Below are 13,344 nucleotides of genomic sequence, written 5' to 3' on the forward strand. Positions count from 1 at the left end.
TTTGTTAACCCTTTAGGTGTTTCACAGGAATTAAAACAAAGTGTAGGTGAAATTTCAAAATTTCTTTTTTTTTGCAGATTTGCAATTTTAATACATTTTTATAAGGAACACAGTACATTTTACTAGAGAAATGTGACTAAAAATTGATTCCCCCAATTCTTTTGTTTTCATAAATATCCTATATGTGGCCCTAGTGTGCACGGTGACCAAACCACAGGCTTCATAATAGAAGGAGCACCTACTTGATTTTGGAGCCTCCTTTTTATGAGATTATTTTTTAGGCACCATGTAGGTTTCAAGGCACCATAAGATGCTAAAAGTTAGGAACCCCCCCACAAGTGACCCCATTTTGCAAACTACACCCCTCAGGGAATTCATCTAGGGGTATAGTGTACATTTCAAACCCCCAGGGGTTTCACCAATTGTGGTACAACTGGGCAGTGAAAATGAAAAATTATTTTTTTTACACAAAAATGCAGTTCTGGCTCCAAATTTGTCATTTTCAGAAGGTATGAAGGAGACAAAGCACCCCAAAATCTGTGCCCCAATTTCTCCCGAGTACGGCAATGCCTCACATGTGACCAAAAAATACCAGTTGGGTGCATGGCAGGACTCAGAAGGGAAGGAGTGATTTTTGGATTTTGCAGCTCAGATTCTGGTGGAATTTTGGTGGGTGCTATGTCGCATTAGCAAGACCCCCCAAGCACCAATACAGTGGAACCCCCCCACAAGTCACCCCATTTTGCAAACTACACCCCTCAGGGAATTCATCTAGGGGTATAGTGTACATTTCAAACCCCCAGGGGTTTCACCAATTTTGATACAAGTGGGCAGTGAAAATGAAAAATTACATTTTTTTACACAAAAATGCAGTTCTGGCTCAAAATTTTTCATTTTCAGAAGGTATGAAGGAGAAAAAGCACCCCAAAATCTGTGCCCCAATTTCTCCCGAGTACGGCAATGCCTCACATGTGACCAAAAAATACCAGTTGGGTGCATGGCAGGACTCAGAAGGGAAGGAGTGATTTTTGGATTTTGCAGCACAGATTCTGGTGGAATGAATGGTGGGTGCTATGTTGCACCAATACAGTGGAACCCCCCCACAAGTCACCCCATTTTGCAAAGTACACCCCTCAGGGAATTCATCTAGGGGTATAGTGTACATTTCAAACCCCCAGGGGTTTCACCAATTTTGATACAAGTGGGCAGTGAAAATGAAAAATTACATTTTTTTACACAAAAATGCAGTTCTGGCTCAAAATTTTTCATTTTCAGAAGGTATGAAGGAGAAAAAGCACCCCAAAATATGTGCCCCAATTTCTCCCGAGTACGGAAATGCCTCACATGTGACCAAAAAATACCAGTTGGGTGCATGGCAGGACTCAGAACGGAAGGAGTGATTTTTGGATTTTGCGGCTCAGATTCTGGTGGAATTTTGGTGGGTGCTATGTCGCATTAGCAAGACCCCCCAAGCACCAATACAGTGGAACCCCCCCACAAGTCACCCCATTTTGAAAACTACACCCCTCAGGGAATTCATCTAGGGGTATAGTGTACATTTCAAACCCCCAGGGGTTTCACCAATTTTGATACAAGTGGGCAGTGAAATTGAAAAATTACATTTTTTACACAAAAATGCAGTTCTGGCTCGAAATTTTTCATTTTCAGAAGGTATGAAGGAGAAAAAGCACCCCAAAATCTGTGCCCCAATTTCTCCCGAGTACGGCAATGCCTCACATGTGACCAAAAAATACCAGTTGGGTGCATGGCAGGACTCAGAACGGAAGGAGTGATTTTTGGATTTTGCAGCTCAGATTCTGGTGGAATTTTGGTGGGTGCTATGTCGCATTAGCAAGACCCCCCAAGCACCAATACAGTGGAACCCCCCCACAAGTCACCCCATTTTGAAAACTACACCCCTCAGGGAATTCATCTAGGGGTATAGTGTACATTTCAAACCCCCAGGGGTTTCACCAATTTTGATACAAGTGGGCAGTGAAAATGAAAAATTACATTTTTTTACACAAAAATGCAGTTCTGGCTCAAAATTTTTCATTTTCAGAAGGTATGAAGGAGAAAAAGCCCCCCAAAATCTGTGCCCCAATTTCTCCCGAGTACGGCAATGCCTCACATGTGACCAAAAAATACCAGTTGGGTGCATGGCAGGACTCAGAACGGAAGGAGTGATTTTTGGATTTTGCAGCTCAGATTCTGGTGGAATTTTGGTGGGTGCTATGTCGCATTAGCAAGACCCCCCAAGCACCAATACAGTGGAACCCCCCCACAAGTCACCCCATTTTGAAAACTACACCCCTCAGGGAATTCATCTAGGGGTATAGTGTACATTTCAAACCCCCAGGGGTTTCACCAATTTTGATACAAGTGGGCAGTGAAAATGAAAAATTACATTTTTTTACACAAAAATGCAGTTCTGGCTCAAAATTTTTCATTTTCAGAAGGTATGAAGGAGAAAAAGCCCCCCAAAATCTGTGCCCCAATTTCTCCCGAGTACGGCAATGCCTCACATGTGACCAAAAAATACCAGTTGGGTGCATGGCAGGACTCAGAACGGAAGGAGTGATTTTTGGATTTTGCAGCACAGATTCTGGTGGAATGAATGGTGGGTGCTATGTTGCACCAATACAGTGGAACCCCCCCACAAGTCACCCCATTTTGCAAAGTACACCCCTCAGGGAATTCATCTAGGGGTATAGTGTACATTTCAAACCCCCAGGGGTTTCACCAATTTTGATACAAGTGGGCAGTGAAAATGAAAAATTACATTTTTTTACACAAAAATGCAGTTCTGGCTCCAAATTTTTCATTTTCAGAAGGTATGAAGGAGACAAAGCACCCCAAAATATGTGCCCCAATTTCTCCCGAGTACGGCAATGCCTCACATGTGACCAAAAAATACCAGTTGGGTGCATGGCAGGACTCAGAAGGGAAGGAGTGATTTTTGGATTTTGCAGCTCAGATTCTGGTGGAATTTTGGTGGGTGCTATGTTGCATTAGCAAGACCCCCCAAGCACCAATACAGTGGAACCCCCCCACAAGTGACCCCATTTTGCAAACTACACCCCTCAGGGAATTCATCTAGGGGTATAGTGTACATTTCAAACCCCCAGGGGTTTCACCAATTTTGATACAAGTGGGCAGTGAACATGAAAAATTACATTTTTTACACAAAAATGCAGTTCTGGCTCAAAATTTTTCATTTTCAGAAGGTATGAAGGAGAAAAAGCACCCCAAAATCTGTGCCCCAATTTCTCCCGAGTACGGCAATGCCTCACATGTGACCAAAAAATACCAGTTGGGTGCATGGCAGGACTCAAAAGGGAAGGAGTGATTTTTGGATTTTGCAGCTCAGATTCTGGTGGAATTTTGGTGGGTGCTATGTCGCATTAGCAAGACCCCCCAAGCACCAATACAGTGGAACCCCCCCACAAGTGACCCCATTTTGCAAACTACACCCCTCAGGGAATTCATCTAGGGGTATAGTGTACATTTCAAACCCCCAGGGGTTTCACCAATTTTGATACAAGTGGGCAGTGAAAATGAAAAATTACATTTTTTACACAAAAATGCAGTTCTGGCTCAAAATTTTTCATTTTCAGAAGGTATGAAGGAGAAAAAGCACCCCAAAATCTGTGCCCCAATTTCTCCCGAGTACGGCAATGCCTCACATGTGACCAAAAAATACCAGTTGGGTGCATGGCAGGACTCAGAAGGGAAGGAGTGATTTTTGGATTTTGCAGCACAGATTCTGGTGGAATGAATGGTGGGTGCTATGTTGCACCAATACAGTGGAACCCCCCCACAAGTCACCCCATTTTGCAAACTACACCCCTCAGGGAATTCATCTAGGGGTATAGTGTACATTTAAAACCCCCAGGGGTTTCACCAATTTTGATACAAGTGGGCAGTGAAAATGAAAAATTACATTTTTTTACACAAAAATGCAGTTCTGGCTCAAAATTTTTCATTTTCAGAAGGAATGAAGGAGACAAAGCACCCCAAAATCTGTGCCCCAATTTCTCCCGAGTACGGCAATGCCTCATGTGTGACCAAAAAGTGGCAGGACTCAGAAGGGAAGGAGTGATATTTGGATTTTGCAGCACAAATTCTGGTGGAATGATGGTGGGTGCTATGTCGCATTAGCAAGACCCCCAAAGCACCAATACAGTGGAACCCCCCCACAAGTGACCCCATTTTGCAAACTACACCCCTCAGGGAATTCATCTAGGGGTATAGTGTACATTTCAAACCCCCAGGGGTTTCACCAATTTTGATACAAGTGGGCAGTGAACATGAAAAATTACATTTTTTTACACAAAAATGCAGTTCTGGCTCAAAATTTTTCATTTTCACAAGGAATGAAGGAGACAAAGCACCCCAAAATATGTGCCCCAATTTCTCCCGAGTACGGCAATGCCTCACATGTGACCAAAAAATACCAGTTGGGTGCATGGCAGGACTCAGAAGGGAAGGAGTGATTTTTGGATTTTGCGGCTCAGATTCTGGTGGAATGAATGGTGGGTGCTATGTGGCATTAGCAAGACCCCCGAAGCACGGTGAAATTATGAACCTAATATTCCATAGATGTGTGGTATATTTTAAAACACTCCTTTATACATAGGCCGGGTTTGTCGGGGCAAGTGTCACACTGGAAAATAGTTTGCTTTCTTATTCCCTTTTTATAGCAAACTTTGCACCTTTTTTGTGTCCTGCCCTTTTTTCCAGTGGAGGGGATTTCATCAGGAAAATGCTGCCCTGGTACAATACGGGGGCCAGTACTAGAAGTACTGGGGCCCTCTGCCTGCTGGTTCCCAAATATTAGGCCCTTTATGACTTCCTCTTGAAAGTGCATAAATGTCCCCCTCTGGCCGGTAGAACGGAATAGCACGTAAGCGTTATACAGTGCCATCTGGATGATATACACGGCCACCTTCTTGTACCAGATTTTTGTTTTCCGCAGGGCACTGTACGGCTTCAGTACCTGATCTGAAAGATCCACTCCGCCCATGTACCTATTGTAATCCAGGATACAATTAGGTTTTGAGGTGTGGGTACTGGTACCTCGTACAGGGACGGAGGTGGTACTGTCTCCGTGAATTGTTGTCAGTATAAGGACATCCCTCTTGTCCTTATATTTGACCAACAACATATTTTCGGTGCATATTCCCCTGCTTTCACCCCTTCTCATTACTTGGGCAATGTGCGTTTTTGGGAGGCCTCTTTGGTTCTTGCGCACAGTACCGCAAGCTGCTGTACCTCTTGAACCAAGGGCCTTAAACAGGGGGATGCTGGTGTAAAAGTTATCCACATAGAGGTGATAACCTTTATCCAGGAAGGGGTGCACTAAATCCCAGACAATTTTCCCACTAACACCTACGAGGGAGGGGGGGCATTCTGGCGGTTCAATTCTTGAATCCTTCCCTTCATAAACCCTAAACCTGTGGGTGTACCCTGAGGTGCTTTCACACAGTTTGTACATTTTTATGCCATACCTTGCCCTCTTACTGGGAAGGTACTGGCGGAATTTAACCCTTCCTTTAAAATGTATAAGGGACTCGTCGATACAAATAAATTTTTCAGGGATGTACACCTCTTCAAATTTGGCACTGAAATGATCAATGACCGGCCTGACTTTGAATAGCCGGTCAAAGGTGGGATCATCTCTGGGTGGGCACTGTGCATTATCGGTGTAATGTATAAATTTAAGAATTGTCTCAAATCGAGTCCGGGTCATGGCCATACGGTAAAATGGAGTACTGTACAGAACATCTGTACTCCAATATTGCCTAATTTCTGGCTTTTTTACTATGCCCATATGAAACACCAGACCCCAAAACGTCATCATCTCTACTGCATCTACAGGGGTCCACCTAGCAAATGATGACGTGGGGTTTTGAGCAATAAACTGCTGGGCATATAAATTAGTTTGGTCCACCATTAAATTTATAAAATCATCAGAGAAAAATAATTTGAAAAAGTCAATTTCTCTGAGACCTGTGGAATCAAATTGGATTCCTGGCATGGCCAAAAACTCAGGAACCTGGGGCTCAAAATTGTCTGGTGGTGGGGTCCATACGAGATCAATTATTGGGGGTGGGGTCTCAGCTGCTCTACGGGGGCGTCTTTGAGGGGGTCCCTCATCACCAGAGGAGGAAGAGGAGCTTAAGGCGAATCCTTCAAATTCCCCGCTTGCATCACTGGCTGTGTCAGAGTCAGAAGCAAGCAGGGCATATGCCTCCTCCGCTGAATACATTCTCCTGGATGACTGGGAGGACATTTGGGAGGACATTTGGGAGGACATTTGGGATGCCATTTTTATTTTTGTGTTACTGGTAGTGAAATGTTTCAACACGTGTATAGTGTAGGGGGGGGGTACAAACTTTATTTCAATCCGGGGGGTATGTAGTGTGTAGTGTGTATGTGGTGCAGAAAAAAAAAAATACTTTATACCAATAAAAAAAAAAAAAATGAAGGGGTTAAAAATAAAAAATTTAAGGGGTTAAAAATAAAAAATTTAAGGGGTTAAAAAAAAAAAAAGGTCCTGCGCCAAAAATTGAGCACAGATGTTGGTCAGTAACGTCTGTCACTGAACAGCGCTCAAAGGCAACAGGAATTTGATCAAAAAAAAAAAAAATATAGATCAACCCTGTGCCGAAAAAGATGATCAGTGATGTACGTCACTGATCAGCGCACAGCGGCCACAGGACACCCACAAAATCAGTGTGTGTAAAAAAAAAATTAAAAAAAGACCCCACAGCACACACACAAAAAAAAAAGGTGATCAGTGATGCGACACTGATTACCAGTGAGGTGCAGCAGGTGCACAACCTTTGGTGCAACTGACAGGTATATATAAAAAAAAAAAAACCTCTGTACCCCCAAAAAAGTTGCTGATCACCTCAGATATAGTGATCAGCACAAAAGGCGGGGGCAGCAGACAAAAAATTTAGCACTCTCTATCACTCTCTGTCACTATCTCTCTCTATCTCTCTATCTCTCACTATCTATCACTCTATGACACTGCAGCAGCAGCACTGACAGGTATATCTATATATAAAAAAAAAACTGCGCCCCCAAAAAGTTGCTGATCAGTTAATTTATACTGATCAGCACAAAAGGAGGGGGCAGCAGTCAGTTATATCAAAAATATATAGCACAATCTGTCACTATCTCTCTCTATCTCTCTCTCTCTATCTCTCTCTATCTCTCTATAACTATAACACTGCAGCAGCACAAAATATAGCACTCTGTCACTAGGCCTCTCTATCTATCTCTCTCTCTCTATCTCTCTCTATCTATAACTATATCACACTGCAGCAGCACAAAATATAGCACTCTCTGACACTATCTCTCTCTCTATCTCTCTCTATCTCTCTCTATCTCTCTATAACTATCACACTGCAGCAGCACAAAATATAGCACTCTGTCACTAGGCCTCTCTATCTATCTCTCTCTCTCTATCTCTCTCTCTCTATCTATAACTAGATCACACTGCAGCAGCACAAAATATAGCACTCTCTGACACTATCTCTCTCTCTATCTCTCTCTATCTCTCTCTATCTCTCTCTATCTCTCTCTATCTCTCTATCTATCTCTCTCTATCTATCTCTCTCTATCTAGCTAGTACACTGCAGCAGCACAATTTCACAGGAAGGCACAAGTAGTAACAGGATCCAGGAAGCAGTGATGAAGCAGCGATCAGGTAAGTATGGAGCAAGCTATGGAGCAAGGTTCTGGTCAGTATGGCGGCAGGGAGGTACGGTGACCGCACTGCACGCTATTCCAGACCGGAATGGCGTCTGCAGTGCAGTCACCGTTAGTTTAAATCCCCCTCCTTGGCTGTGATTGGTCCGTCGGTCCGACGAACCAATCACGGCCTTTGGGGGCGGGCGGGGTGCGGTGGGGTGACACCAGTGTCACCCTTACACCCCGCGGTGATTGGTGCTGTACTTTACAGCACCAATCACCTCTGATCCCGTGTCACCGGCGAACGTTATTCGCCGGTGACACAGGAAAACGCTGTAATTGGCTGTTCACACTGAACAGCCAATCACAGCGATCGCCGACGGGGGGGCGGCATCGCAGCCCCCCCTGGGCATGCACGGACATGTCTGCTGTCAGGGACAGCAGACATGTTGAAACTGTCACCGCGTCTATAGACGCGGTGACAGTTAAATGCCATGACGTACATTTACGCCATGTGTCGGGAAGTACTTCCCGACCATGACGTAAATGTACGTCAAATGTCGGGAAGGGGTTAAAAATACAATATAGAAAAGCTTATACAAAGCTCCTTGTAGCTGGAGTAGTTTTCCGTATTTACAATTGTATGTAATCAAAAATGCAGTATTATCCAATGCGTTTCGTCTCAGACTTCTTCAGGGGAACACATCTCCTTGAATGTTCTGACCCTATTGGCCTGGATTCTATATGCCTCAATCATTATCTCCCTCCTTGAGGTTTAATTGAGTGCGATTTAAATGGATTATTATGCCTTCAAAAGCAAACACGACATGATAGAAAATGGGGCAGCCCCCAACTTTGTTCCAGTAATAAAGGTCCACCCTCTATGGGATATGTGTGTAATAGGAATAACCCAAATCCTAGTGTGCAGTATGTGTGTCCTCCTGTAAATCCAACTACTGTACAAAGAGCTTTGTGTCTGCTCTTTTGTTTTGTGTAAATGTTTGTACCATATAAATACTTCTGAGCTTGTGTATAACTCTGGGAAGATTTCCCATACTCAGTCCCCTACCAGTTCCTACTGTTAGGGGACCGAGTGTCAATAGAGAGCAAATAAAGGAATTAGCACAATTTTAGAGGTTTCTTGATACTGTATAAAAGTGTTTCCAGGGCTGACTGCAAATGCTCTTGATGGTGGATTAGCTTCCCAAGCGATAGGATGGGGTGTGGGCTATGGTAGGGACTACTGGAGAATTGAAAAAAAAGAGTCTGTTTATGCTGTGCTGTCAGAAATTCATCTAGTAACTATTTACCCCCCTTAAGTCAATACTTTGTAGAGCCACTTTTTGTGGCAATTACAGCTGCAAGTCGCTCTGGATAAATCTCTATGAGCTTGCCACATCTTGCCACTGGGGTTTTTTCCCATTCCTCAAGGCAAAACTGCTCCAGCTCCTTCCTATTGGATGGTTACCGCTTGAGAACAGTTATCTTCAAGTCTGACCACAGATTCTAAATTGGATTGAGATTTGGGCTTTGACCAGGCCATTCCAACACATTTGAATTTTTCCCCTTAAACCACTTGAGTGTTGCTTTAGCAGTATGCTTCGGGTCATTGTCCTGCTGGAAGGTGACCCTCCATCCCAGTCTCAAATCACAGGCAGACTCAAGAATATTCCTGTATTTAGCTCCATCCATCTTTCCCTTGACTTGAATCATTTTCCCAGTCCCTGTTCAAGAACATTGATACAGCATGATGCTACTACCACCATGTTTCACTGTGAGGATGGTGTTCTTGGGGTGATGGGATGCATTGGGTTTGCGCCAGACATAACATTTTTCTTGGTAGCCAAAAAGTAAAATTTTAGTCTAATCTGACTGTTGTTTTTTACCTTGAAAACGGGGTTTAAGAGACACAATAAAAGCACTTTAAAAAATCCAGTGAGTGCCACTGCCTGTCACCCTGCTGTACAATATATATATATATATATATATTTATTTGTCTTGAAAACGGAAGTAAAGTTCCGAAACGTTGACTGTTACCAGTGTTTGGAGTCTTCTTGTATGAATCCGTGGAGTGCTGCTATACAACCCCTCATATATATATATATATATATATATATATATATATATATATATATATATATATATATATTTCTCTCATTTCACTTCAACATCTTAGATTATTTTGTGCAGATCCATCACATACAATTCAGATGAAAAACATTTAATTTACAGGTTGTAATGTAACAAAATAGGTAAAAATCCAGGTGGGGTGAATACTTTTGCAAGACCCTGCTGTGTGTGTGTATATATATATATATATATATATATATATATATATATATATATATATATATATATATATATATATATATAAAGATAGGCACTCACCAGGGCTTCATAGTCACTCACCACATCATGTAATTTTTTTTACAGGAAAATGTTAGGTACATACATGTACATAATATGTCATGTCAACGATTCGGCCGCGTAACATTTCCAAGTAAAACTCCTGGATCCTCAGAAAGTTGGGCAATGCAAGGGGTTCTTGAATTGCATATTAATAGTCCCACCCCCACTACACAATGCAGATTTTACTGTGCTGTATAGTAGGGGATGGAACCACGATGACATGATCATGTCACTATCCACCCCCCCTCACCATTGCATGTTAATGCTGGCCATGTTCCTATGGTTGCCTCTTGGAAAAATAGGAAACAATGATTTGATCTCTATAGAGGTGTATTCCAATTCCCCACAGGGGTTTCTATTGAAAAGAGAGCAGGGGGACAATCATTTACAGCACTAGTTTAGTGTCACATCTTAGCTGCTAACATTCAGATGATAAACACTGTTGTTAATCTGTAATGAAGATGATTGCCAGATAATTGCCAGCTTCCACATTGGGCAATTATATTTTATGAAGTTTGCCTAACTTTTCCTAATTCCATTCCAACTACAGTATGTCACAAGGCAGAATGCATTAACTGTCATCATCATCATCACCATCATCATCATCGCAAGTTGTTAGTTGGAACAGCCTATTTTATTGCAAGTTGTTTCCTTCAGCCTTTCCGCACAATGGCCTTTTAAATTGTATTTGTCAAAATAAAATTTCTCTATATTTAGATCTGGGTCAGATCATACTAATGTGTTACATGTTTGGGAGAGGACAATAATACTTAATGCTAAATTACTAGATGTGGCTGATGTCAGAATAGACGAATAGTTTTGAAAGTTCAACTCATCTCGAGTACTACTGCCCCTGTAATTATTACTATTAAAAGACCTTCAACTAATGTATCTGTAATATCATAGTTCTGCACGTTAAGGCTATGACATGATTTGGACTAATCATTTCATTTAAATACTTTAAAACTCCTAAATTGATTAAATACATTAAAAAAAAAAAAATCTGCAGGATTTCTATTCTCTAGATATATATTACTGATTCTGTCATTTGAAGTTGTCTAACTGCTGATTAGATCTTCTATATATGTGTAAAGGGTATTGAATGGGTGTGCTATGGGGGTCCAACAGTCAGGATTCTGACGAAGTTAGAATCACAACTGCTGGTACCCCATCAGCGAGGTGAATGCAAAGCAGCACCTTGGGGGTTCACTGTGCTCAACATAGGTTATATTATCATTCTATGGGTGTTGTGGTCCCCAACGATGGAGAATAGCCCCTGTAAGTCAGGATTCCGACTGTCAGGTCGTGAGGTCTTCCCACACGCAAGTTTATTAAAGTAATGGTAGCACACAAACCAATCTGTTGCAAATTAATAGCACAAACAATTAAAACTGCAGTCATTTTTATAAATCGACTCTATATTCAGGGCTGTTTGATGTTTCTGTAGCAATTTGCATAAGTTAAATTACATTTCTATTAACCCATTGTGATCTACTCAATTAGTTTTCTTAATAATTGCTTTTCAATACACTAAAAACCAACAACCCTGCTTGTGTCTTTCTAGAATGATACCTCCAACAAGCAAGACATTCCGTGTTAACAACTTAGCTTCGGGTACTGTCTACGACCTGTGTGTTCTGGCAATTTATGATGATGGCATCACATCGCTCACAGCCACAAGAGTGGTCGGGTGCATCCAATTTACAACTGAACAAGATTACGTCCGTTGTCATTTTATGCAGTCCCAATTCTTGGGAGGTACCATGATAATTATAATAGGTGGAATTATTGTCGCATCTGTCCTCGTTTTTATAATTATCTTGATGATTAGGTATAAGGTTTGCAATGGTAATGGGCAGCACAAAGCAACAAAGGTCAGTAATGTGTACTCTCAAACAAATGGCTCCCAGAATCAAAGTTGCAGTGCATCAATGCCGCCATCAGCTTCCAAGCAGATTGTTGACAAGGATGAGAGTGCGCAATGTTGCAAATCTTCTGACAGAGGGGCAACATCTTCTGACACGTGTTCAAGCCAAGGTGCTGCCAATACTACCTCTGCTTTGCCCCATACATGGAATTCAAACACTTCATCACTTAAGCAGAACAAAAAAACTTCCTTAAAACCCACAGACTCACCAACTGACACAGTTTTAAATATGGAATCCCAAAACACGAATAGAAATAATTCAACTTCCCTTCGGTTACCTAGCCATCCTCCGGGATCTACAAAAGTGGCACCAACATATAAAAGAGCACAATCCAAGCCAAATAAGTTTCTTACATTACCTGCAGAAACTTCTAGAGCAAAGCGAAGGTACTCGCTAAATGGTGAAGTAATGGAGTACCACTGTTATGTAAACTCTCGCAACACAGGTGGTATGTGGTCTAAAAGAAGCATGTCCATGAATGGGATTCTGGTTCAATCAGACAATTCGGACATGGACAGTGGAAAAGCAACATTTTCAAGTTCTGAGTGGATATTGGAAAGCACTGTGTGATTATCTCCTTTTACTTCTAATAAGAGAACATACTCAATAATTGTGAGCACCATACCGATAAAAAAAAATTGTCGATGTTTTCATTTTGGCTTTTACAAACAGGGTTGTGTGAAAGTCACCTGCACATTTCTGTTTGCTTTTTATTGGTGATAAACATAAAACAAGAAAAAATATTGTGAAGTAAAGTACATGAAAAACAGCACCAGTGCCTTCCCTTCCTATAGGACTGGCTTCCTGGTTCTGCTATAGCAGAAAAAAAACATGACTGAATTCACAAAAAAAGCCTTTCATATGGGAAAAAAACCTTCAAGCTTTCAACATACGAATATGTTTAAAAAAAAAGACGAATTATGGAAGAATTAGTAAAAAAAAAAACAAATATTTTTTAAAAGACCAGACTGCATTTATTTTTGAGTGACAATGGTGTTGCCTTTATTTTGAGGCAAATGCTGTACAGAACAACAACTTATGTGTTGTTATGTTGTGTAAAATAAAATATTCAATATGTAATGGAGGAATTGTGGAAATAATTACACTTTTTTATTTTCTATTTGATTTTACATAACATTTGAAGGTCATTTTTAACCTTGACATTATGGGGGAATTTACTAAAGAAAATTTGTAAAAAAAATAGGTGTATTTGTATCCAGAAATACACTTATTTTTTACATTTACTATCCCGAAAATACGGCAATTCGTATTCGTATTGATGTGCTATCAATACGAATACGAA

General features: G+C 41.4%; 1 protein-coding gene across 1 annotated transcript in view; it reads left to right on the forward strand.

Annotated features, from left to right (window-relative positions):
• Positions 1-13,121, forward strand: part of LRFN5 (leucine rich repeat and fibronectin type III domain containing 5) — a 179,373-nt gene extending 166,252 nt beyond the window's left edge. The window contains exon 4 of the mRNA XM_083167196.1: positions 11,678-13,121. Within this exon, the coding sequence (XP_083023322.1) occupies positions 11,678-12,611 (934 nt within the window). The 3' untranslated portion in view covers positions 12,612-13,121. The remainder of the gene's footprint in view (positions 1-11,677) is intronic.
• Positions 13,122-13,344: the final 223 nt, after the last annotated feature.

The sequence above is a fragment of the Crinia signifera genome, chromosome 12 (assembly GCF_055691185.1).
Source record: "Crinia signifera chromosome 12, ASM5569118v1, whole genome shotgun sequence".
NCBI lineage: Eukaryota > Metazoa > Chordata > Amphibia > Anura > Myobatrachidae > Crinia > Crinia signifera.